Consider the following 27,742-nt stretch of genomic DNA (forward strand, 5'->3'; position numbering starts at 1 on the left):
AGCACCGATACGTTTAATCTATCATTTCTCTTCATTATTTCTCTTCTTATGACAAGGAATAAAAAAGATTTGCCAATAGATTGTTGACTTGATTCATGATGATGACTGCTAGCTAAGATTTTGAAAGTATGATGCTGACAGTCCAATCAAAGCTTCTGTAGATATAACGTGATTTGACGTCATTTTATCTGTAGCCAATGACCTTGAGCCTTCTTGGATGGGCACTTCTAATGTAACTCTATGGCAGCACCCAAGGGGCTTGAATTTTCGAGCTGTACCCTTAGATTTGGCAGTGACGTAGTGTCCCCATGAGTGACAGAACACTGAGCCAATCACGGCGCAACTAGAGAACATTACTGACCCCTATGCTCCATGTTTTCTGCTGGCTGCACCACCACCACAGAATGCACTGAGCTAGGCTGAAACACCTGCATTTTGGAGCTGCCTTACTCAAGAAAGCGAAAGAGACCATGTTTGTATGGAGGCTTAATTAACTCAATGATTTTTAAATGAAATGTTTTATTGTTTGCAAACTGATATGTGACACGTATTAATACCAAAATAACATGCAAAACAGGCTACCACCCCCCCCCCCCCCCCAATTTTTATATTTACATTTTTTTAGCTAAAAATGTGGGGCTCAAAACAGGTGGGGCTCTGCCCTGAATGACGGATTGCAAGTAAGCCACTCTGGATAAGAGCATCTGCTAAATTACTAAAGTACATTTATTAAAAAATTATAATAATAACTACTCTCTCACATTAAATTAAACTTTTGCGTTAGGCTAATACATAACTTCTAAACCCCAGATAGCAGGCCTATAAATAGTGAGAAACTTCAAAACAGTCTGTCCGGGTTAGTGTTATACCTCTACCATGCATTCCATGAACATTTCCCCTCCATACTGTTGGTCTGAAGGTAGCAGGCTGCAGTTGTTTCCCAAAGGACACCCTAATCCCTATTTAGTGCACTATGGGTCCTGGTCAAAAGTAGTGCACTGTGTCGGGAATAGAGTGCCATTAGGGACATGTCATTGGGGACATAACCTGGGTCTGCTGGCGGCCATTCCCAGGGTTGGTTTCCTGTCCTCTCCGTGGTGGTGGTGGTGGTGGTGGTTGGGTGGAAGCATAGAGATAGATAGAGGACTCTAGTGCACAAAAGCCTATTTTATCAGCGCAATTGTGGACTTTCACGATTTTGAAGTAGTCAACTGGGTGGGACTTTCTATGGGTTAAGGAAGGATGACATAATTCCATCCAGGTCATGGGGGGGGGTCAGCCAATTCTTTATACTTGTGAGAAAACCACGTTTGCAGTAAATCACCAACCTTGGCTTCATACCTTTTCCAGGTGGTAGTATGCACCCTTTCAGTTTGTTTACCATCTCATAGAAGTTGTAGAAGAAGAAAATGTACTACTTTAAAATCGAATTGGCCCTGCCACTGGTCATAGACTCCATAAAACGACATATACAATGTTGCGTCCTCTAACTATCTCTATGGGTGGAAGAGCGAAAATGAGTAGGGAGGCTGGAACTGGGATGAAGGTCTAAACAGGAGTCAAGTAGTTTGACTGATGTCCAGACGCGTACCGCTGTTGTGTTTCACAGTTTTCCTTTCTCTCAGTCAGGCAGGCGTGTGAAACTAAGCGAGGGTCTCCGCATTTGATCGTGCATTTTGAGCGTTTATAGCGGCGAAGTTGTCAAATAGATTTTTTTGTTTTGGTTGTTTCGTACAGTGTGTTATAAAGGGCCTTTTATTCATTGGACTGAGTGCGTTTGCACCCCAGGGAGTGAGTGAACGGAGATTCACCTCCACTTTTAAACCATGTTGCAAACTTTTTTTCGGCAACAATTGAATTAAACTTTTTCATTTCAAACGTTCTGCAGACAATATATCGCCTTCATGAATTGCGTGATCACCATGACTGATGAAAGCAAAGGAGAACACGGGAAAGGCGAAAGCGGGAAAGATTTGGAGAAACAGCTACGCCTGAGAGTGTGTGTTTTGAACGAACTTCTGAAGACCGAACGGGATTATGTTGGGACACTCGAGTTCCTTTCAGTGAGTTCATAAAGTTGTATTATTTAATGAAGTAGCCTATTTAATATCTCCCAGATATATTCGCTTGCGGCAGGGAATCTCACAGGTTCAGACACCAAACGTGCCTATTTATTATGCAAGGGGCATAGGAGTCCTCCGACTCCCATGCAGCAGAACTCATGCGGTTCACCTCAAAACCAGAGTCGTGCATTGCCTGTCAATCTCATTGATGGTGAAACTCAAACTATAATTTGTCAATCTCAGAGTAAACCACTGTTTCATTATCTAGCTCAGTTGAGGGTTTACCAGCAGAAAATCCGCATGTCTCTTTCCTGCAGAGTTTGTAGCCTAGGCCTCTTCTCAAAGGAGATTACCTTTTCAGATTAAGTGTGAGAAATTAGGAAAGCAGCAACTGCATAAAGGAAGGCATTCTTCTCTGTGACTTTCTGAGACCAGTGTGACTGTTTAATCCTATTCTCAGGTTCTTTCAATAATACAACTTTATAATCGTTTTTTTGCTACTTAAAAGACAAGGCTTCCTTTATTGTAACAAGACTCCACTGAGAGATTTAGATGCAGGCCTATTATTCTGTGATTAAATCTATTCTGTGATGTATTTTTCTGATATCTAAGTGTTTACAAATAATACACAGTGAAATATTAACCTACTAGAACTATACGTTTCCCTGGGATTTTGCAAGTTACATGCCATGTGAATGTGGCTTGAACACAGTGTCTGGGTGATCAATCGAACTTGAAAGATGATTCTATTGTGATTCTCATGCCATCCATAAAAGTGGTCTGAGAACCTCCACAGCAAATACCTGGGAGTTGAGCTCTTTGCCAAAAGCTGAACCAATACACCCAGAAACAGGTGCCAATAGAGACACAGGTGGACCTAAAATCAAAACCACTCGTACTGGCACACAGCTGTTCTCCTGCACACCACTGTGTGTGTGTGTGTGTGTGTCTGGAGTGGACTCCCCTATGCTGCCTGGCCTTAACGGTAATGCAGGACTTGGCTGGGCCATAAGAATGACATTCTGTCAGCTTAATGGCATTACTAAGAAAACAGCCAGGCTCAAAGGCAGGAAGGACGGAGGGCCACTGCTGTTTAAAAATGCACACTGGGTCCTGGATGCCTGTCTATGCGTGCGAGGCAACTTGAGAAAGCTGTTAGCATATTTTCTAAATGTAAATGAATTGTCTGTAGAGTTATTTATGTCTCACTTTGTTAGACAATGTTTGGCTAGACTCGTTAATGACAGCGAAGGCGGCTTAATAAGCGAGGTCCGGGAGTTTTTCTAAGGAGATCTGAACAGGAAAACTCTGGGCCTTTTCATAACTTGTGATTATGAATGTGTTATTAAGTCTGCATACATGTGAAGGAAGCTTTTGAACCTGTCATTTACAACCCGGGAGGTAACCACCGGTCAGACTCGGGACTGGGGCCGTATGTATCAAGCGTCTCAGAGTAGGAGTGCTGATTCAGAATCAGTTTTGCATTTAAGATCACAATGAATACAATTACATGGAGACTAACGGGGGGGGGGGACCTGATGCTAGATCAACACTCCTACACTGAGACACTTGATACATACGGCCCCAGATCAAGACTGTGTCTTATGTGTCCTGACCACCATGGCTCCCCTCCACATTACTCTCCCAAGACGTTGCTTTCTTTCCCTGTATGGTGGTGGTGGGGGTGGGGGGGAGTGGGGCTGGAGGCACTGTGTTGTGTGTCATTAAGAAGGTTATTTCCCAGACCACATGTTCTGTATGTAGACAATCCTCTGTTCCTCTATGCCTTCTTCTCTCCTTCCTTCAATCCCTTCCTTCTTTCTCTCCCTCCCTCCATCCATCCCTCTGCTCCACAGATGGCTCCAATGGACTGGAGGGAGGGAAGGAGAGAGGGATGGATGGAGGGAGGGAGGGAGAGAAAGAGAGGGGGATGTAGGGAGGGAAGGAGAGCGAGGGATCGAGGGAGAAATGTGGGATGGGGGTGAAGGAGAGAGGGATGGAGGGGGGGAAGAGGGATGGAGGGAGACGAGGAACTAGGAATGACTCTTAGCTTGATACAGAGCAATCCTTCTGGAATAGTCTCTTCCTAGAAAACATCCCACCATCATTCCATAATTGGGTTGAGATAGAATGGAATGGCCTGGATAGAGGCAATGGTTATGTCCCAAATAGCACCCCATTCCCTACGTAGTGCACAACCTTTGGTCAAAAGTAGCACACTAAGTAGGGAATAGGGTGCCATCTGGGGATCACAAATAGCATGGGAGTGTCCTCTCTCTGTCCTGTGTTTTTGGGAGTGCAACCCCTGCCTCCGCCCTCCCCTATGGTGCTGTGACTGGGATTCATTCAAGGAGCTGGCTCTGAAGCACTGGCAGGAAATCAAACATGTGTTTATTTATGTATCAGTATTATCGATAGTGATACTTCTATCTACGCTACTTTGCCAAGTAGTTATGAAATGTTTCATATATATTCCCTTTAATCCCTTTAAGCAGCCTCGCATTTGCTCAGCCAAACTACTGTAGCTTTACAGTTCAGTGGTAAACAAGTAACATTTTGCCATCTCCAAGGCCTGAATATGTTCAAGCTGAGAGGTTCATGTGATGTTGATGAAAGGTAAGGTACCCGCTCTGAGACATGGGGTGGGAGGGAGAGAGAGAGATGGGCCTACTTCTCCTCGTCTCTCTTATGGGGGGGGGGTGTCATCATCTGGGGATGAAATAACAACCCTGGGGCTGGGGAGAGAGAGAGAGCCCTGACTGATCATTTTCATCTGATGCTCTTCATTAGAAACACACGCACTTCATCCAAGCATCTGATCCTTGAGGTCCTCAACTCTGCAGTAACAGTGAACAATCCACGTTCTCGTCACGTGGCTCTGAGGAAGGTCACCAGCCACACACCTTTTGCACTGCAGGAAATCTGAGAGGAACTTTCACATGAAGGGTCTGATATTATCTGGATTATCTATGTCTAACATCCAAATATCAACACGGGCCAGGGGTTATGCGCCCTGGTCAAAAGTAGCTGACTATAGGGAATAGGCTGCCATTTGGGAAACACAGGCAGACAGTTTCAGACTCTGGACCAAGAGGGCATGTGTGACTGTTTTGGGGGTTGCGGTCTGACTCCGGAGGGATGAGCCAGGAGGATCTGCCAGGGGGAAAAGGGGTATAAGGAGGCAAAGGGGAAGACATTACCAGGAGGGTGCAGGGGGGAAAAAGGGGGTTAGGTTAGTGACGTGGATGCCTAGGCTTGGTGCCTGTTCTTGTAAACCATATTTCCTGGTAGAGGCAGGAATTCCTGAGAGGTTAGGAATTGCAGGGGAACAATGAAAACACCGTCCGGCCAGTAGCTAGCTGCCTGCTGGAGTTCAGCTCAGAGGAAACTAAAGGCTTCTCGCTCTTGCGTCCCAAATGGCACCCTATCCCCTACATAGTGCACTACTTTTAACCAGAGCCCTATATAGGGGGCCGTTTGGGACTCGACCCACTGCCTAACTACTGAACCCTAACACGACCTGCCTGGCTTCACAATACAATAAACCACAGTACACTACCTACAGCTGGGGCCTGGGGCAGTGGAAAACAACATGGGAGACTTTAATGTTGTCCCCCGGTCCTCTTTAGAGAGGTTTCTCAAATGACCAGGGCCCACGGGGAGTAGGGCGCCATTAGTGGCACAGCCCATGTTTATTCTGGACAACGGAGGGACAAGAAAATTACATGGTCTTTTAAAAAAAATGTCTGATTGAAGGAAACAAGGGATGGATGAAAAGATAAACTGAGTGTAAACTAAGCTCTCCTGGTGATTGCGTCCCGTGCTTCTCTGGTGGCAGGTGTTTTTGTGTTACCGGGTACTCTGGAAGGCCTGGCTGTGACCGTGGCATTGTTGACAGTTTTGGTTTTTGAGCGAGGGGGACAATGAAACCCACTCCATTGCACGATAAGCACTTCAGTGAGAGGGTGTCGTGAGGAAGAGAAGGGACGCCTTTTATGTGAGACTTGTAGGGCTGCGTCTCAAATGGCACCCTGTGCCCTTTATAACGCACTTTTGACCATGGCCCATAGGGCTCTGTAGAGAATAGGGTGCCATTTAGGACGTAGGCAAAGAAGCAACTCTCTGTGTAATATATTCCCCTAGGCCCTGCTGTGTTAGTGGTCCCACTGTAACCCTCCTCCCCCCTTTCCTCTCTCCTTGTTGCTGCGACAGCTTGTGGAACCGTAAAGAACCATAAATTGACCACCTAAATGTAATGTTTTTAAAACCTTGATAATCCCGCTCGTAAAACGAGATTTAACGTGAAACTAAATGTGACTCTATAAACTCTGACTGGATCACTTTTCCATGCAGGCTTTTCAATAATTCATCTCTCTATCACCGTCTTTATTTTTGCTCTGCATATTTGGTCATCCGCGGAGTACATTTCCCTGCAGTGAAAAACCATAAAGCTGGCAAACCTGTGGTAGTTTGATATTAATTAAAGCTTGTAAATCAGAACGTTTTTGAGCTGAGACGGGAAATCAGGGCTGATGAGGAAAACACAGACTCGGATCTCTCTCTCTCTCTCACAATCTGTGCTGGGTTTGTTTACCGGGCTGTCAGGGCTGGGGATCTTGTTTTTGTGTGTCACACATGACCAGTGGTGAGCACAGTGTGTGTGTGTGTGTGCGTGTTTGGATGGGGGCTCCATATCCTCTGGACGGACATCCAGTGACCCCAGGGTCGCGACCTCTTGTTCTCCTCTCCTTCCTGTCGGTTAATCTTAAGACTTCACTAAGTTCCTCCCCTGTTCCCCCTCCTGACCCACCAGCCCCCTGGTGTTCTGGAAACGGCAACAGACGATGTTGACATGCAGTGTGTCCCTACTCATTCAAAATACATGCGTGCGCTTGGATAACAACATACGCACGCTAACGTGTGCTACTGCTCAGATAGGAAAACACTCACGCGTCGTGGAGAGTGCAGAGGAACGGATCAGTCCTGTTTATTAACCATAGGCACGCTGACTTCACACATCACGTAGCTCCTCATCACCCAGGGCTCTAAGACTGACCCCCTGCCCCTCTCACCTCCTCACCCCCTGCCCCTCTCACCTCCTCACCCCCTGCCCTCCTCACCCCCTGCCCCTCTTGCTGAAACCTCTAACTCCCCTGCTGCTCACCCATACCTTCCCCCCACTCTACCGAATACTATCACCTCTCCCTCCGTTCTCTCCCCCTGCTCGTCTCTTCTCCTCTCCCGCTTTCACCTATAACCCCTCTCATCTGTAACCCTCTCACCCCTTTACTCTCACTGGACCAAACCTTAGCTAATGGATCTCTCTCTCTCTCTTCTCTCCACCCCGCCATCCCACAGGCAACACCGGCTGCATATGTTCCATCCATTATTCTGCATCCCAAATGGCACCCTATTCCCTATATAGTGCACTACTTTTGACTAGGGCCCATAGGTCAAGTGCACTACATAGTAAAAAAAAAAGGGTGCCATTTGGGACTAAGCCTTTGTTGACAAGGAGAGTTGTATTTTTCCAGTGCTACTTGCAGCATCATTAAGATCTCTATCTGTCTAATCAGGCAGGCCTGACACACACACACACACACACACACACACACACACACACACACACACACACACACACACACACACACACACACACACACACAGGGCTGGTTCTTTTCCAGAGGATTTGTTCTCATGGAGGGGGATTTTTTTTATCCTCTCTCCCTCCCTCTATCCCTTTATCTTATTCTATCTTATCCTCAGCTCTGCCCAGAGCCTCTTCTCCCAAGGTTTAGAGCAGGCTTGTTACACACACTGCGTGTCTTTATCTGAGTGTGTGTGTGCACAGAGATTGTGAGAGAAAGAATAGATGTTTTTTTCCTCCTGTCCTCCCTTTTTTTATTCTATTCGGTCAGTGTCTCACGTGTGTGAAAACAGCGAAAACATTGTGCGGTTCTTTTCTTTCTGTCCGTCCTTCTTTCTGAGGCCCCTGAAGAGTTGCAGCAGGTATCTCTGTCTGCATTCTAATCTCACACCGCCCGATGTACCGACCAACCAACCAAGGCATAAATAGACTGGTTTCATCATACCTCTGCTGGTTCAGGAGCATGTCATCACCACCCAAGTTTATCTTCCATAGTTGTTGTGTGTGTAGTTGGAGTGTTTCCAAGTCTGTTGTGTGTATTCCTGTTCGATTGTTTGTGTGTGTGTGTGCGCGTGTGTGTGTGTGTGTGTGTGTGTGTGTGTGTGCGCGCGTGCAAACTAGGGATGGGCACGGTTAATCGAATATCCGAACAAACGTTAATATTCAAATTACTTGAGTGATTGTTCATTTTTGAAAAAATGTTGTAGGCCTACATTATCCGTGAAACATTTAGACCTGCAAGGATATACCATTTGAAATTCAAGTTTTAATAAACCAACTTTTGAATGTAGTTTTTATAACGGTGCATTGAGCTAACTTACTGCTGGGCATTTAGCCCTCCAGGATGTCCTATTTTCCCCACTTCAAATAGCAATCACACGCACTCACCTAATGGAGTTTCCAAAATACCTGACGCAGAACAATGCAAAACACTCACCAGAAAACCCTTTTGTAACAGAATCAGTTCCATCAGTGCGAAAATCAGACTTTTCTCTCGTCGTTGCTGTTAGCCAAACTACCGAAGAAAAGCAGCATGTCTGCTGTTTACCTCTGCAATGTGCATTTGAGTCATTCTGATTGGTCGAGAGTTAATAGCTAAATGTTAGTTTGTTTTTCTTTTTTTCCGACTATCTGGATATCCCCCAAAAAATGCATATTATTTTAATAATAAAATAATTTCAAACGTCCATCCCTAGTGTGTGTGTGTGTGTGTGTGTGTGTGTGTGTGTGTTGGAACCTAACCTGAGCGCTAGACTAAATTTGTCTCTGTTGGCAGAGCTGAATGATTGCAGGGATTAACTATCTGGTAGAGCAGAGCTCTGGAGTGGAGGGAGTGGAGGGAGTGGAGGGAGTGGAGACTTCACCAGGTGCACCTCTAGATCCCTTATCAATTAAAATGTTGGAAAGGGCTAATTAAGTAAATACCTATCTATTTTTCCCACGTGGCTTGGGGATTTACCTTCTGACTTTTCAGTGAGGTTTTACTCATTAGCTCTTAGAGAATGAGAGACTTAATTTTTTTTCACAAATTAAGATTTTATTTAATTGAACTATTATGATATAGTGATATTGGATCATTCTCCTGTATCATGCTTAATTACACCAAAATAAAATACACTTAGCGACAGAATATGGAGAATGAACAGAGTGCATCTTCAAGACCCAAAATGTATTAAATGCGTAAACTAAAAAATAAAGAAGACCTTTACCATTACAAATGTAGACATATACGACAGAGAAAAGCCAACCCCCAAAATAATTTGGGATGCTTTTAAGGTGTACATAGGGGAATGATAATCTCATACTGTGCAAGAGTTAAATCTGAGTTAATGATTTATTTTTCTTTCATTTACAAAGTAAAGAAGAAAATACATTTTTGGAACTTAAGCATGAATATTATCTTTTACTTTTGAAGAGAGCCAACAACTACAGGTTAAACTCAAATAAAGCATACTATTTATTTTATGGTAAATAAACATGCTAAACACCTCTGAGGCCTCACAAAAAGATTACAATTGAAGTCGGAAGTTTACATACACCTTAGCCAAATACATTTAAACTCAGTTTATCACAATTCCTGACATTTAATCCTATTAACAATTCCCTGTCTTAGGTCAGTTAGGATCACCACTTTATTTTAAGAATGTGAAATGTCAGAATAATAGTGGAGAGGATGATTTATTTCAGCTGTTATTTCTTTCATCACATTCCCAGTGGGTCAGAAGTTTACATACACTCAATTAGTATTTGAGAGCATTGCCTTTAAATTGTTTAACTTGGGTCAAATGTTGAGTGAATTTTGGCCCATTCCTCCTGACAGAGCTGGTGTAACTGAGTCAGGTTTGTAGGCTGATTTCTTTTGATTTTCCCATGATGTCAAGCAAAGATGCACTGAGTTTGAAGGTAGGCCTTGAAATACATCTTAATGTACACCTCCAATTGACTCAAATGATGTCAATTAGCCTATCAGAAGCTTCTATAGCCATGACATCATTTTCTGGAATTTTCCAAGCTGTTTAAAGGCACAGTCAACTTAGTGTATGTAAACTTCTGACCCACTGGAATTGTGATACAGTGAATTATAAGTGGAATAATCTGTCTGTAAACAATTGTTGGAAAAATGATTTGTGTCATGCACAAAGTAGATGTCCTAACCGACTTGCCACAACTATACTTTGTTAACAAGAAATTTGTGGAGTGGTTGAAAAATGAGTTTTAATGACTCCAACCTATGTGTATGTAGACTTCCGACTTCAACTGTACATGCCAAACCAGTTATAATTATTTAAGATAAATAGCAATATAAATAGCTTCTATGGAAATGTATATAAATCAGAATTAAATAACAGTTTGACTGATCCTACAGCTTTCTTTCTTCAGGGTTATTAAATCTAGAAGAAGATTTAGAAGAGAAAGAGCAGGCAGGCCAGTGCGAGGGAGAGAGGAGGGGCAGGCAGAACCGTGCGCTTATGTCATAGTAATCTGCATCTCACAATGCCTTAATTGTCTTGCATGCCTCACAAATTCTTCCTCTCTGGTTTTATTTAAATTACACAACTTTCCCCAGGCCTTCATAGCCATATAATCTAGTTCGGCAATAACACAGAAAATAATGTTTTATCATAATTGTACTGTGAATAAAACAATTTTTTGACTCCCTTTTTGTGATATCCAATTGCGATCCAATTACAATCTTGTCTCGTCGCTGCAACTCCCTAACGGGCTCAGGAGACGCGAAGGTCGAGTCATGCGTCCTCCGTAACATGACCCGCCTAACTGCTCTTCTTAACACCCACTCGCTTAACCCATAAGCCAGCTGCACCAATGTGTCGGAGGAAACACTGTTCAACTGACGACTGAGGCCAGCCTGCAGGCGCCCGGCCAGCCACAAGGAGTCGCTAGAGTGCAATGAGCCAAGTAACACCCCCCTGGCCAAACTCTCCTAACCCAGACGTCGCAGGGCCAATTGTGCGCCACCCTATGGGACTCCCGGTCACGGCCGGTTGTGACACAGTCTGGGATCGAACCCGGGTCTGTAGTGACGCCTCAAGCACTGCGATTTAGTGCCTTAGACTGCTGCACCACTCGGGAGGCCCTACACTGTGGTTTTAATTATGTGGGGGAAAAAACATTATTTTTAGGATTTTTCTTAACGTTATGGATCCCAACGTGGTTTAAACATTCACACCCCTATTAAAAAACAAACACAAGAACATGTTTCAGTATAATACGATATGCTACAAAACAAGATGTAGATTTATCAATAATGGCTGTTAATGCCGAAAAGGCTTTCAACCGTCGTGAATGTCCTTTTCTATTCAAAGCTTTGGAAGCCTTCAACTTTCCAGCTCAAATAATACATTTAATCAAAATATTATGTACATATTCTAAAGTAGAAATATACAAAAATAATGCATTATTTGATGAAATTGCTTTAGAAAGGGGTACAAGACAGGGATGTCCTGTCTCCCTCCTCCTGTTTGCACTGGTAATTGAACCGCTTGCAGAAAGAATTAGACAGGACCCAAAAGTAACAGTTATCAGTTTGGGTAAATATAAACTAAACTTATTTTCAGATGATCTCCTGATTTATACCTGACTAATATTGAGAAAACAATGCCTGCCTTGTAAAATTAATGTAGAACAAAACAAACAATTGCAATAAGACAAAGAATAACTTATGATATACAGCAATCCTTTAAGTGGACCAATGTTAAATACTTCGGATGCTTATACAGTGTTTTCGGAAAGTTTTCAGACGCCTAGACTTTTTTCCACATTTTGTTACGTAACAACCTTATTCTAAAATGGATCCCAAAAAATGTCCCTCATCAATCTACACACAGGTGTACCCCACCGAAGACATTCTTTAATAAAGTATACTCGGCCATAAGACAACTCATAGAATATAAAGGAACATTTTTCATGTCCCAACGTCTGAGGGTGGTTTTAACCTTTTATTTTTTTATTTCACCTTTATTTAACCAGGTAGGCCAGTTGATAACAAGTTCTCATTTACAACTGCGACCTGGCCAAGATAAAGCAAAGCAGTGCGACAAAAACAACAACACGGAGTTGCACATAAACAAACGTACAGTCAATAACACAATATAAAAATCTATGTACAGTGTGTGCAAATGTAGAAGATTAGGGAGGTAAGGCAATAAATAGGCCATAAAGGCGAAATAATTACAATTTAGCATTAACACTGGAGTGATAGATGTGCAGATGATGATGTGCAAGTAGAGATACTGGGGTGCAAAAGAGAAAGAAGATAAATAACAATATGGGGATGAACCTTCCAGCCTCATATCAAAAGTGTATCAACACGCCACCCAAGGCTTTTACTGTTGTTAACAGTGTGTACATGCTCATCCCCAGAATCTTTTCATGTGTCTGTTTTCGAAGGATGGAGCTAAGAACATGAACAACTTCATAGTTAAGAACACTATAACAATATGGAAGAAAATGAAACAGATTCTACAAGAACCACTATCACTCCCTAAAAACACACCCCCATGGAACAATCCTTGGATAGCTTTTCAGAATTCACAGATAAATTGGCCCACATAGAAAACTAAAGGCATAGAAACCATAAATGACTTGGTAAAAGGAAATACAATTATTTCCATGACAGAATTAAAAAGCCATTTTGGACTAACCAATATAGACATTTTCAAAGACATTTTGCAACTTAAAAGTTTTATAACACAAAATGTTGATCTGAGGTCTTTTGGGCATCAGGGCAATGTTGAGTGATTTCTATTTGACACAGAAAAAAAGGAACTATTGGACCCAAGACCTAAAAATAACTAATATTGGCAAGAGGTGTAGGGAATGTTGAAACTTTTAACAAAATGACAATTAACAAAAATCCAGTAAATTCTAATGTACATAATTTATTATAGAAAAGAGACAATTCACAAATTCTACAGCCCAATGGCAGAGACATGTCTTAAGTGTAAAACTAACAATGACTCAGTGATTCATGCCTTCTGGGAGTGATATAAAGTCCAAAAGTTATGGGCAGAGTTAGAAAGTTGGCCTTCAGAAGTTTTACAATATCAATTGACTTTTAATCCGTCTGTCTACATATTTCAAGACATGTTATATGAGGGTGCGGTGAGATACCCAGTGGGTTCGACCGTACTTTTCTTGTCAATCATTTTGAAAAACTTTTGCTTAAAAACTGGAAGTCAAGTGATCGTCCATCATTGGGACGGTGGAAGAGTCAAATTCATTATTATTTGAATATTGAAAGGGTGTGGGCGACAGAGAAGGGCAGAGTGGTGCAGTTTGAAGTCATGTGGAATAGAGTCTTGCAAGCCCTGGGGATTGAGGCGGTGGGACCATGTGGGTCTGGGCAGGGTTGATTTCGTTGATGTTTGTGTGCGTCTGTCTGTTGTCTTTTGTCTGTGAATGTTTTGGGGGGAAAAAACATTTAAAAAATGGTCATTGATTCAAAGCTGCAGACATTGATAATGAAGACATGGCTTAGATTTATGGGTTAGATTGACTACAGTAATCCAAGCAAAAGAAGACCCTATATATTCAGTCATATACATTCTAAAGAAGACCCTATATATTCAGTCTAAAGAACATTTTACATTTACATTTTAGTCATTTAGCAGACGCTCTTATCCAGAGCGACTTACAGTAGTGAATGCATACATTTTCTTTTTTTCCCCCTCCGTACTGGCCCCCCGTGGGAATCGAACCCACAACCCTGGCGTTGCAAACACCATGCTCTACCAACTGAGCCACAGGGAAGGCCACTATAAAGAAGACCCTATATATTTTGCCTCTGGGTCTGGGAATCTTCCCCCTCTTGTGAATGTAAGCGCTGGTAGATTGGCGATTTAACTTGTGATTTTGAGTCATGTAGGTGTAAATGATAACCAATGCATTATGCTGTGGTGTGTGGTGTTTGCATGGAATATTTTGCCTCCCCTTGTGTGAATGTAAGCAGCCTCAGTGGTAAGTCTTTCTGGAGTGGTCTGGAGTGTCAGAGTGAGTTCCTCTGCTTTTGTCTCTGTGTGGTCATGCAGCCAGACCAGCCTCTCCCCAAGCAGGATCTCCTTCCTTCCTTCCTGGCCCTCCCCTTCTTTACATTGTGCTACGGGTTTCCTGTCACGCTCACACACACACACACACACACACACACACACACACACACACACACACACACACACACACACACGATGTGAGACACACACAGGCACGTGCAAGGACTCCAGCAATCACACACACACCACATCCTATGGAAACACACAGCCTCTTTAGAGATGTATAGATATGTGTGTGTGTGTGTGTGTGTGTGTGTGTGTGTGTGTCTAGGGGCTCATCTTGTACTTGATGGTGGGTCTTTGTAGAGAAGCGGGCATCTTTTGGTTCTGCTCTGCCAGCTGCCCACCCAGTCCATGGGCCCTCTACGGGTGACTTGGTGTCAGAGTCAAACTCTCTCCAGAGGACACTTGTGAATCTGGCATCATCCACCCTTACAAAGGGCTCCAATGTCTAGGCTGGCATGCTGGCACGCTTCTCTGTGGGCATGGGGTACTACCCCCTAGACCCATCTGTTGAAATACATGGCAGAGTCGTCTGCAATGCCAGCCTAGCAACATCATAGTGCCCTCGAAGCTCATCACTAAGCTAAGGACCCTGGGACTGAACACCTGGATCCTGGACTTCCTGACGGGCCAACCCCAGTTGATGAGGGTTAGGCAACAACACATCCGCCACGCTGACCCTCAACACGGTGGCCCATCAGCAGTGCGTGCTTCGTCTCCTCCTGTACTCCCTGTTCACCTAGGACTGCATGGCTGTGCACAACTCCAACACTATCAAGTTTGCCAAGGACACGATGGTGGTAGGCCTGATCACGACGACGATGAGACAGCCTATAGGGAGGAGGTCAGAGACCTGGTAGTGTGGTGCCAGGACAACAACATCTCCCTCAACGTCAGTAAGACAGAGGAGCTGATCGTGGACTACAGGAAATGGAGGGCCGAGTACGCTCCCATTCACATCGACTGGGCTGCAATGGAGCGGGTCGAAGGCTTCAAGTTCCTCTGTGTCTATGTCACGGAGGATCTACCATGGTCCATACACCCCAACGCAGTCGTGAAGAGGGCACGACAACGCCTCTTCCCTCTCAGGAGGCTGAAAAGATTTGGCACGGGCCCTCAGATCCTCAAAGTTCTACAGCTGCACCAACGAGAGCATCTTGACTGGCTGCATCACCAATTGGTATGGCAACTGCTTGGCATCCGACCGCAAAGCGCTACAGAGGGTTGTGTGTACTACCCAGTACATCACTTGGGCCGAGCTCCCTGCCAGCCAGGACCTCTATAGCAGGCGGTGTCAGAGTAAAGCCCCAAAAATTGTTAAAGACTCTAGCCACAGTCTGTTCTCTCTGCTGTCGCACAGCAAGCGGTACCAACGCATCAAGTCTGGAACCAACAGGGCCATGAACATCATCTACCCCCAAGCCATAAGACTTCTAAACAAGACTGCTAAATAGCTCATCAAATGGCTACCCAGACTACCTGCATTGATTCTTTTTTTGAACTAACTCTCTTGCGCTGTCTCTATGCACACACACTGGACTCTAACCACACACTCACACATACTTACACTGACACCCCAACACACACATAAACATACACACACACACACAACATGCATACTGACGCCACACACACACACACACACACACCCCAACACACATAATATGCACACACATACATACTGACACCACACACTTTCACACTCACCACATGCACTGCTGCTACTGTCTATCTATCCCATTGCCTAGTCACTTTACACCTACCTATATGTACATAGCTACCTCAATTACCTCGTACCCCTGCACATCGACTCGGTACTGGTACTCCCTGTATATAGCCATGTTATTTTAACTCTTTATTTTTATTTGTTATTCACTGTGTATTTATTTCTCATCTCACTATTCATAGTTTTTATTTGATATCTTTAACTCTGTTGGAAATGGACCCGTAAGTAAGCATTTCACTGTTAGTCTACACCTGTTGTCTACAAAGCATGTGACAAATCACATTTGATTTGATCTTCAAATGACTTATGTTGTTATCAGCTGTCTCAGTGAGACTTTCAGCTGTGTAAGCAGTCTGGCGTTTGTCCATTGACACTGATAAGTGGGGACTTTTATGTTATCAGTTTATTTTGAGCCTTTTAAGTAAGCTTAAAAAGTTGCAACTTAGTGACTGATAAATCTAGCACTTATGTAGAATATGTACAGCCAAATGACCCGCTGTGAGTCAGCGAGGAGCAAAGCTATCACCTACTAGCTACACCATTGACAGTCTTTCGTGGTTGAGGAGACGTTGACTACTTCTCTTCTAGTCTTTTTAAGAAACATTTGTCTTTCTAAAGATCTTATTTAAATGTATGTACAGTGAGGGGGGAAAAAGTATTTGATCCCCTGCTGATTTTGTACATTGGCCGACTGACAAAGAAATGATCAGTCTATAATTTTAATGGTAGGTTTATTTGAACAGTGAGAGACAATAACAACAAAAAAATCCAGAAAAACACATGTCAGAAATGTTATAAATTGATTTGCATTTTAATGAGGGAAATAAGTATTTGACCCCCTCTCAATCAGAAAGATTTCTGGCTCCCAGGTGTCTTTTATACAGGTAACGAGCTGAGATTAGGAGCACACTCTTAAAGGCAGTGCTCCTAATCTCAGTTTACCTGTATAAAAGACACCTGTCCACAGAAGCAATCAATCAATCAGATTCCAAACTCTCCACCATGGCCAAGACCAAAGAGCTCTCCAAAGATGTCAGGGACAAGATTGTAGACCTACACAAGGCTGGAATGGGCTACAAGACCATTGCCAAGCAGCTTGGTGAGAAGGTGACAACAGTTGGTGCGATTATGCGCAAATGGAAGAAACACAAAATAACTGTCAATCTCCCTCTGCCTGGGGCTCCATGCAAGATCTCACCTCGTGGAGATGCAATGATCATGAGAATGGTGAGGAATTAGCCCAGAACTACACGGGAGGATCTTGTCAATGAAGGCAGCTGGGACCATAGTCACCAAGAAAACAATTGGTAACACACTACGCCGTGAAGGACTGAAATCCTGCAGTGCCCGCAAGGTCCCCCTGCTCAAGAAAACACATATACATGCCCGTCTGAAGTTAGCCAATGAACATCTGAATGATTCAGAGGACAACTGGGTGAAAGTGTTGTGGTCAGATGAGACCAAAATGGAGCTCTTTGGCATCAACTCAACTCGCCATGTTTGGAGGAGGAGGAATGCTGCCTATGACCCCAAGAACACCATCCCCACCGTCAAACATGGAGGTGGAAACATTATGCTTTGGGGGTGTTTTTCTGCTAAGGGGACAGGACAACTTCACCGCATCAAAGGGACGATGGACAGGGCCATGTAACGTCAAATCTTGCGTGAGAACCTTCTCCCTCAGCCAGGGCATTGAAAATGGGTCGTGGATGGGTATTCCACCATGACAATGACCCAAAACACACGGCCAAGGCAACAAAGGAGTGGCTCAAGAAGAAGCACATTAAGGTCCTGGAGTGGCCTAGCCAGTCTCCAGACCTTAATCCCATAGAAAATCTGTGGAGGGAGCTGAAGGTTCGAGTTGCCAAACGTCAGCCTCGAAACCTTAATGACTTGGAGAAGATCTGCAAAGAGGAGTGGGACAAAATCCCTCCTGAGATGTGTGCAAACCTGGTGGCCAACTACAAGAAACGTCTGACCTCTGTGATTGCCAACAAGGGTTTTGCCACCAAGTACTAAGTCATGTTTTGCAGAGGGGTCAAATACTTATTTCCCTCATTTATATGCAAATCATTTTATAACATTTTTGACATGCGTTTTTCTGGATTTTTTGTTGTTGTTATTCTGTTTCTCACTGTTCAAATAAACCTACCATTAAAATTATAGACTGATAATTTCTTTGTCAGTGGGCAAACGTACAAAATCAGCAGGGGATCAAATACTTTTTTCCCTCACTGTATGAATAGTGTGTGAATTGTATTTTTGTTGCGTCTTGGAGTCTTTCCAATATATACATCTTATTTATTTTTACATTTTAATTTAATGTCCTTGTCTATAACTGTTCTAAACTTTGTCATGTATTTGTATGTTTTATGTGGACCCCAGGAAGAGTAGCTGCTGCATGTGCAGTAGCTAATGGGGATCCTAATAAACTACACTCTGTCCTCTGTCTCTCTCTCGCACTCTCTCTCTTTCTTTGTCTCTCTATCTGTCCTGTCTGTCTGTCTGTCTGTCTGTCTGTCTGTCTGTCTGTCTGTCTGTCTGTCTGTCTGTCTGTCTGTCTGTCTGTCTGTCTGTCTGTCTCTCTCTGTCTCTCTCTGTCTCTCTCTGTCTCTCTCTGTCTCTCTCTGTCTCTCTCTCTCTCTCTCTCTCTCTCTCTCTCTCTCTCTCTCTCTGTCTCTCTCTCTCTCTGTCTCTCTCTCTCTCTCTCTCTCTCTCTCTCTCTCTCTCTCTCTCTCTCTCTGCAACAGCCACTGAATGCATAACAGCCACACAGGTCAGACAGACATAGGAAATTCTGTTTCCCCCTTAAATTCTTTAATTAAGGACTTGGCTGCGATGTCGTGGAGGGACACAGACACAGGGGCCTTGTCTCTGGATGAGCAGATGCTCTCTCTCTTTCTGTCTCTTCCTCCTTCCCCTCTCTATCTCCCCCACCCTGCCCCTATTTCGACCCTCCCCCTCTCTTGTTTAGCCCTATGGGGGCGATTGTCACAGACTGTAAAGTACCCACGACCGGACTGGCGCCTTATTTTAAGGCCAGACTACCAGGAAGCCTCTTAAATGTATCACTGGCCTTTCACCTCCTTATTGGACCAGAAGTCGTGACGTGCACGCCCAATAATATCTCCTTCATACTGTTTAAAAGGTTGGTTTAATTGTCTGAAAATGACCGTGAATGTGAAGTCACTCTTTCCTTCTCCCCTTTACGCCATTACAACCCTGAGTCCGAGTTGGGCCAGGCAACTTAAATGAAGGACCCTCTGACTAAGATAGACACTGAGGAAGTTTCCATGTAGATATATCCACACCCAGGTAGTGAAAGTTGAGCGGGTGGTGTCGGTGGTGCTTGAGGCGCTGAAGAGGCAGGGGTGGTTTTGGAACTAGTTGAACAGGACATATCCAGACAGTGGAGGACCTTTTAACCCAGGATCCAACCACCCTGGTCAGGATAACATATCCCTGTATCCATGCACAGGTCTGTGTGTCTGTGTATAAATATTTGTTAGGGCCAGTAAAGTTAAAGGGAAACTCAGCAACAACAAAAGAAATATGGAGAGAAAACCCACACTCTTAAATAGTGTCAGTCGATGTTCTGGTCATGCCAGTAATGGTGCCATTCCTGCTCTGGCCATTTCAGTCACTTGTAGGCATGGTAATGCTAAAAGGCAGGGGTCCATTTATTTTGTGGCTGGCATGGTGGCACTGCCTCTTAATGGGCTAGAGAAGGGCCACTGCTCCCTCTGTTCATTCACAGATACAAAAATGGCATGAAGCCCAGACCCCATGGAAAAAGAGGGAACGGGGGAAGAGGGTGAGGGGGTGGAGGGCACTCCCCAGTAGCTTCTGGTTGGCAGTCTCTCTCTTTCTCTCTCTCTCTCTTTCTCTCTCTTTCTCTCTTTCTCTCTTTCTCTTTCTCTCTCTTTCTCTCTTTCTCTTTCTCTCTCTTTCTCTCTCTCTCTCTCTCTCTCTCTCTCTCTCTCTCTCTCTCTCTCCTCTCTCTCTCTCTCTCTCTCTCTCTCTCTCTCTCTCTCTCTCTCTCTCTCTCTCTCTCTCTCTCTCTCTCTCTCTCTCTCTCTCTCTCTCTCTCTCTCTCTCTCTCTCTCTCTCTCTTCCTGTTGGCAATCAGTCTGTGGGGCCTAGGGAGAGAAAAGACAGAGATGTTATTATTTTCCCCATTTGACTCGGTCCAACTCTTGTCTAGTTCTGTCTCAGAGAGCCAGACACTAGAGGAAGGCTTGTGTCCCAGCTCTCCTCTACTCCTGCTGGGTGGGATGGCAGCATGTTGTCCCTGTCCCCTGTTGTCCCCACTGAAGGGTTTAGAGAGCCAGGATGGTCATCAGATGAACAATCCGGGCCAGTGACAGTCATGCTTGGGAGGCGGCCTGTCTGAGATTGGAGAGGAGGCTGACAGTTCTGCTTAGTCACTGCACGGACCAGTGGAGTATGTGTGGCCTATATACAGTAACTTCGGAAAGTAATCACACCCCTTTACTGTTTCCACAATTTGTTGTGTTACAGCATGAATTTAAAATGTATTACATTTTAGATTTTTTTGGTCACTGGCGTACACACAATACCCTATAATGTCAAAGTGAAATTATGTTTTTCGAAATTGTACAAATTTAATAAAAAAAGGAAAAGCTGAAACGTCAATAAGTATTCAACCCCTTTGTTATGGTAAGCCTAAATAAGTTCAGGAGTAAAAATGTGCTTAAGTCACATAATAAGTTGCATGGACTCACTGTGTGCAATAATAGTGTTTAACATGATTTTTGAATGACTAACTCATCATGTGCCCCATACATACAATTATCTATAAGGTCCCTCAGTCGAGCAGTGAATTTCCAACATAGATTCAACCACAAAGACCAGGGAGGGTGTCCAATGCCTTGCTAAGAAGGGCACCTATTGGTAGATGGGTAAAAAAAATAAAAGCAAACTTTGAATATCCCTTGCATGGTGAAGTTATTAATTACACTTTGGATGGTGTATCAATACACCCAGTCACTACAAAGATACTGCAGTCCTTCCTAACTCCTTCTAACTCAGCCTGTTGTCCGGACATCTAGCAGTCTCTATGGGGGTACCACAGGGTTCAATTCTCGGGCCGACTCTTTTCTCTATATATCAACGATGTCACTCTTGCTGCGGGTGATTCCTTCATCCACCTCTACGCAGACGACACCATTCTGTATACCTCTGGCCCTTTGGACACTGTCTTAAAAAAAACTCCAAACGAGCTTCAATGCCATACAACACCCCTTCCGTGGCCTCCAACTGCTCTTAAAGGCTAATAAAACTAAATGCATGCTCTTCAACCGATCGCTGCCCGCACCCGCCCGCCCGACTAGCATCACTACTCTGGACGGTTCTGACTTAGAATATGTGGACAACTATAAATATCTAGGTGTCTGGCTAGACTGTAAACTCTCCTTCCAGACTCATATTAAACATCTCCAATCCAAAATTAAATCTAGAATCGGCTTCCTGTTTCGCAACAAAGCATCCTTCACTCACGCTGCCAAACATACCCTCATAAAACTGACTATCCTACCGATCCTCCACTTCGGCGATGTCATTTACAAAATAACCTCCAACACTCTACTCAGCAAACTGGATGCATCTAATCACAGTGCCATCCGTTTTGCCACCAAAGTCCCATATACCACCCACCACTGCGACCTGTATGCTCTCGTCGGCTGGCCCTCACTACATATTCGTCGCCAAACCCCCTGGCTCCAGGTCATCTATAAGCCTCTGCTAGGTAAAGCTCCGCCTTATCTCAGTTCACTGGTCACCATAACAACACCCACCCGTAGCACGCGCTCCAGCAGGTATATCTCACTGGTCATCCCCAAAGCCACCACTTCCTTTGGCTGCCTTTCCTTCCAGTTCTCTGCTGCCAATGACTGGAATGAATTGCAAAAATGCAATAGTTGGAGACTTATATCTCCCTCACTAACTTCAAGCATCAACTATCTGTGCAGCTTACCGTTTGCTGCAGCTGTACACAGCCCATCTGTAAATAGCCCATCCAACTACCTACCTCATCCCCATATTTTTTTTTTTTTTACTCTTTTCACACCAGTATTTCCAGTATTTCTACTTGCACATCATCATCTGCACATCTATCACTCCAGTGTTAACTTGCTAAATTGTAATTACTTTGCTACTATGGCCTATTTATTGCCTTACATCCTTACGCCATTTGCACACACTGTATATAGACTTTTCTATTGTGTTATTGACTGTACGTTTGTTTATTCCATGTGTAACTCTGTGTTGTTGTTTGTGTCACACCGCTTTGCTTTATCTTGGCCAGGTCGCAGTTGTAAATGAGAACTTGTTCTAAACTGGCCTACCTGGTTAAATAAAGGTGAAATAAAACAAATTTAAAAGCTGCCGGAGAGGAAGGAAACCACTCAGGGATTTCAACATGAGTCCAATGGTGACTTTAAAATAGTTACAGAATTGAATGGCTGTGATAGGAGAAAACAGAGGATAGATCAACAAAATTGTAGTTACTCCACAACACTAACCTAATTGACAGAGTGAAAAGAAGGAATCCTGTACAGAATAAAAATATTCCAAAACATGCATCCTGTTTGCAACAAGTCACTGAAGTAGTACTGCAAAAAATGTGTCAAAGCAATACATTTTTTTGTCCTGAATACAAAATGTTATGTTTGGGACAAATCCAATACAACACATTACTGAGTAATCAAAAGTAACAGTCAGTATCTGGTGTGGCCACCAGCTGCATTAAGTACTGCAGTGCATCTCCTCCTCATGGACTGCACCAGATTTGCCAGTTCTTGCTGTGAGATGTTACCCCACTCTTCCACCAAGGCACCTGCAAGTTCCCGGACATTTCTGGGGGGAATGGCCCTAGCCCTCACCCTCCGATCCAATAGGTCCCAGGTCCAACAGGTCCCATCACGCACAGAACGAGCAGTCTGGCTGGTGGCATTGTCATGCTGGAGGGTCATGTCAGGATGAGCCTGCAGGCAGGGTACCACATGAGGGATGAGGATGTCTTCCCTGTAACGCACAGAATTTAGATTGCCTGCAATGACAACAATCTCAGTCCGATGATGCTGTGACACACCGCCCCAGACCATGACGGACCCTCCACCTCCAAATCGATCCCGCTCCAGAGTACAGGCTTCGGTGTAACGCTCATTCCTTCAACGATAAACGCAAATCCGACCATCACCCCTGGTGAGAAAAAAATGTCACACGTCAGTGAAGAGCACTTTTTGCCAGTTCTGTCTGGTCCAGCGACGGTGGGTTTGTGCCCATAGGCGACGTTGTTGCCGGTGATGTCTGGTGAGGACCTGCCTTACAACAGGCCGACAAGCCCTCAGTCCAGCCTCTCTCAGCCTATTGCGGACAGTCTGAGCACTGATGGAGGGATTGTGCGTTCCTGGTGTAACTCGGGCAGTTATTGTTGCTATCCTGTACCTGTCCCGCAGGTGTGATGTTTGGATGTACCGATCATGTGAAGGTGTTGTTACACGTGGTCTGCCACTGCGAGGATGATCAGCTGTCCGTCCTGTCTCCCTGTAGGGCTGTCTTAGGCGTCTCACAGTACGGACATTGCAATTTATTGCCCTGGCCACATCTGCAGTCCTCATGCCTCCTTGCAGCATGCCTAAGGCACGTTCACACAGGTGAGCAGGGACCCTGGGCATCTTTTCGTGTTTTTCAGAGTCAGTAGAAGGCCTTTTCAGTGTCCTAAGCTTTCATAACTGTGACCTTAATTTCCTACCGTCTGTAAGATGTTAGTGTCTTAACGACCGTTCCACAGGTGCATGTTCATTAATTGTTTATGGTTCAATGAACAAGCATGGGAAACAGTGTTTAAACCCTTTACAATGAAGATCTGTGAAGTTATTTGGATTTTTACGAATTATCTTTGAAAGACAGGGTCCTGAAAAAGGGACATTTCTTTTTTTGCTGAATTTACAATGGAGTTGCTTATTAAGAAGACAGTGAATGTTCCTGAGTGGCCGAGTTACAGTTTTGACTTAAATCTGCTTTAAAATCTATAGCAAGACCTGAAAATGGTTGTCTAGCAATCATCAACAACCAATTTGACAATGTTGCACTATCAAGCTGTGGAAGCTCTTTGAGATTTACCCAGAAAGACTCACATCTGTAATAGCTGCCAAAGGTAATTCTAACATGTATTGACTCAGGGGGTTGAATACTTTCTAATCAAGATATACTCTTATATATATATATATATATACACACACACAGAGTAACGGTCAAAAGTTTTACCCATAGTGAATCATGTAGTAACCACATTTTTTTAAACAAATCAAAATATATTTTATATTTGAGATACTTCAAAGTAGCCACCCTTGACTTGATGTCAGCTTTGAACACTCTTGGCGTTCTCTCAACCAGCTTCACCTGGAATGCTTTTCCAACAGTCTTGAAGGAGTTTCCACATATGCTGAGCACTTGTTGCCTGCTTTTCCTTCACTTTGCGGTCCGAGCCATTCCAAACCATCTCAATTTGGTTGAGGTCAGGGGATTGTGGAGGCCAGGTCATCTGATGCAACACTCCATCACTCTCCTTCTTGGTCAAATAGCCCTTAAACAGCCTGGAGGGGTGTTAGGTCATTGTCCTGTTGAAAAACACATGATACTCCCACTAAGTCCAAACCAGATGGGATGGCATATCACTGCAGAATGCTGTGGTAGCCATGCTGGTTAAGTGTGCCTTGAATTCTAAATAAATCACATACAGTGTCACCAGCTCAGTACCTCCACACAATAACACCTCCTCCTCCATGCTTTATGGTGGGATCCACACGCGTCACACAAAGACACGGCGGTTGGAACCAAAAAACCGAAGTAATTTGGACTCCAGACCAAAGGACAAATTTCCACCAGTCTAATGTCCATTGCTTGTGTTTCTTGGCCCAAACACATCTCTTCTTCTTATTGGTGTCCTTTAGTAGTGGTTTCTTTGCAGCAATTCAACCATGAAGGCCTGATTCACACAGTCTCCTCTGAACAGTTGATGTCGAGATGTGTCTGTTACTTGAACTCTGTGAAGCATTTATTTGGGCTGCAATTTCTGAGGCTGGCAACTCTAATGAACTTATCCTCTGTAGCAGAGGTAATTCTGGGTCTTCATTTCCTGTGCCGGTCCTCATGAGAGCCAGTTTCATCATAGCGCTTGATGGTTTTTGCGACTGCACTTGAAGAAACTTTCAAAGTTCTTGACATTTTCTGGATTACTGACCTTCATGTCTTAAAATAAAGATGGACTGTCATTTCTCGTTGCTTATTTGAGCTGTTCTTACCATAATAAATACTTGGTCTTTTACCATATAGGGCTATCTTCTGTATACCCCCCCTACCTTGTCACAACACAAATTATTGGCTCAAACACATTAAGAAGGAAATAAATTCCACAAATTAACTTTTAACAAGGCACACCTGTTCATTGAAATGCATTCCAGGTGACTATTCACAAATGTTTGAATTTTTGACATTACGGAGTATTTTGTGTAGATCGTTGACAAAGTATTTTGTGTAGATCGTTGACAAAAAAATGACACAACAAAATGTGTAAAAAGTCAAAGCGTGTGAATACTTTGAGGGCACTGTATTGGGCCTTCTTTTTGCTTGGATGACTGTAGTCAATCTATGCCATAAATCTTAGCCTTAGTTTCATCATCAATGTTTGCAGCTTTGAATCAGTTATGTATTTTCTTGAGTCAAATCTTAATTGGTGCTAAAAATGTAATATATTTCATAGTTAGCATTGGAAACATTATTCCAGTCTCTCATTTCCAAGAGCTGCTGAATTAACTGAATAAGCTCACTGACACGCCAAAAAGGTAAATCCTCAAGCCATGTGGGAAAAAGAGATAAAGAGATTGGTATTTACTTAGTTAGCCCTTAATTAGAAATGAATGTGTGCCTTCCAAAGGACACCCATTTCCCTATATAATGCACACTTTTGACCCCCTGGGACGCAAACAAAGATGCACATTAACTTGTTGAATTGTCTTTTTTTTTATTTGGTTCTGTAGGCTATGGTGTGATTTAGGCTGCCGCAGACCAGGCCTAAGTTAGTCCATATTGCTGTACAGCAAGGCTACTACAGTATGTGAGTCAAACGTGTCTGTTAAAGAGCGTTTTCCCAAAGTTAGTCTGAGGTTTATAATATTCTTGTGGTATCTTACTGTAACTTTACCAGTCTGTCAGCGGTACAGCCGCGCAGCACGCCCAGACAGGGTGATTTGTTTTAATGAAGGGTTATTAAGTACACCGAGACAGGCAAGCCTTTCTTTCTCTCTCTGCCCAATAAAAGAAGATCATATAAAAAGACCTGCTGCTCTGTGTTATTAATAAAAACCAGAGGACAACTGGTCCCAAATGGCCCCCTATTCTCTCTATAGGGCACTACTTTCTATGGTGCTCTGGTCAGAAGTAGTGCACTATTTAGGGATTTGGGATGCAGATTTTGAGCCACTCTCCCTCCTTGCAGATGAGCCTAGTGGCTCCCCAGACAGATGCACTAACATTCCTCCATGCTTTATTTATAGTCTGAATTTCCTGTACACATTCCCACTGGATGGAGAAGCACGGTCGGTGTGTGTGTGTGTGTGTCTGGGATGACTGGCAGGAAGCTGGGGATGGGTCCTGGTGGTGTTATCGGCCCCTTGTAAAGTTAGACTCATGGCTCATGGAGGGAATAATAGAGTTACAAAGGGTTGACTGCTGAAGATGCACCCAGGTGTGGCGGGATAGGGTTAGGCGTGTGTGTGTCCATGTGTGGGCCTGCGTAAATTCCCATGCAACCTCGGTACAGTAGATTGAACACCGAAATAGCCACAGCAGTAAAGTCCGATCCCCTGAACAGGAACCATGGGGAATGCACCACTTCCTCCAAACACATATACTCACAGCTCCCAAGGCCCTTGAATGGGCGTGTCATGAGGACAGACAAACCAAGGCCTCGGTTCCCACTTCCAATAACACGCGCACACACACAAACACACAACAACATGCATACACACCACGGGAGGTTGGTGGCACTTTTAATTGGGGAGGACGGGCTAGTGGTAATGGCTGGAGCGGAATTTGTGGAATGGTATCAAATACATCAAACATGGCTTCCAGGTGTTTGGTGACATTCCATTCGCTCCGTTCCAGCCATTATTATGAGCCGTAGTCCCCTCAGCAGCCTCCACTGATGCTTGTATACACACACACACACACACACACACACACACACACACACACACACACACACACACACACACACACACACACACACACACACACACACACACACACACAGCACTGGGACAAAGAAACAGGTGAGGCTAGTTGAGCTGCTGTCTGTTGCACCTGCGCTCTGTTGTCTCTGTGTCAGAGTGGTGTGTGTGCGCGCTCTCTGTTGTCTCTGTGTCAGAGTGGTGTGTGTGTGTGTGTGTGTTCGCGCTCTGTTGTCTCTGTGTCAGAGTGGTGTGTGTGTGTGCGCGCGCTCTGTTGTCTCTGTGTCAGAGTGGTGTGTGTGTGTGTGCGCTCTGTTGTCTCTCTCTCTTCCACCAGACACAGATTTCATGCCTTTACTGTGCTCACTTTGTTAAGAGGACAGTAGACAGACAGAGACACACACACACTTCCTGCCTCTATGTTCCAGAATAACAGATTTGTATGGTTGAACTGGTTGGACACGTTGTGGGGCGTGTCTTCACAG

At 44.1% G+C, this 27,742-nt stretch overlaps 1 protein-coding gene across 1 annotated transcript in view; it reads left to right on the forward strand.

The window, feature by feature from the left end:
- The first annotated feature begins 1,521 nt into the window (after positions 1–1,521).
- Positions 1,522–27,742, forward strand: part of LOC115195677 (phosphatidylinositol 3,4,5-trisphosphate-dependent Rac exchanger 2 protein-like) — a 203,128-nt gene continuing 176,907 nt past the window's right edge. Inside the window, 1 exon segment of the mRNA XM_029755788.1 lies at positions 1,522–2,063. Coding sequence (XP_029611648.1) covers positions 1,905–2,063 — 159 coding nt within the window. The 5' untranslated portion in view covers positions 1,522–1,904.

This window comes from Salmo trutta, chromosome 6 (assembly GCF_901001165.1).
Source record: "Salmo trutta chromosome 6, fSalTru1.1, whole genome shotgun sequence".
Classification (NCBI taxonomy): domain Eukaryota; kingdom Metazoa; phylum Chordata; class Actinopteri; order Salmoniformes; family Salmonidae; genus Salmo; species Salmo trutta.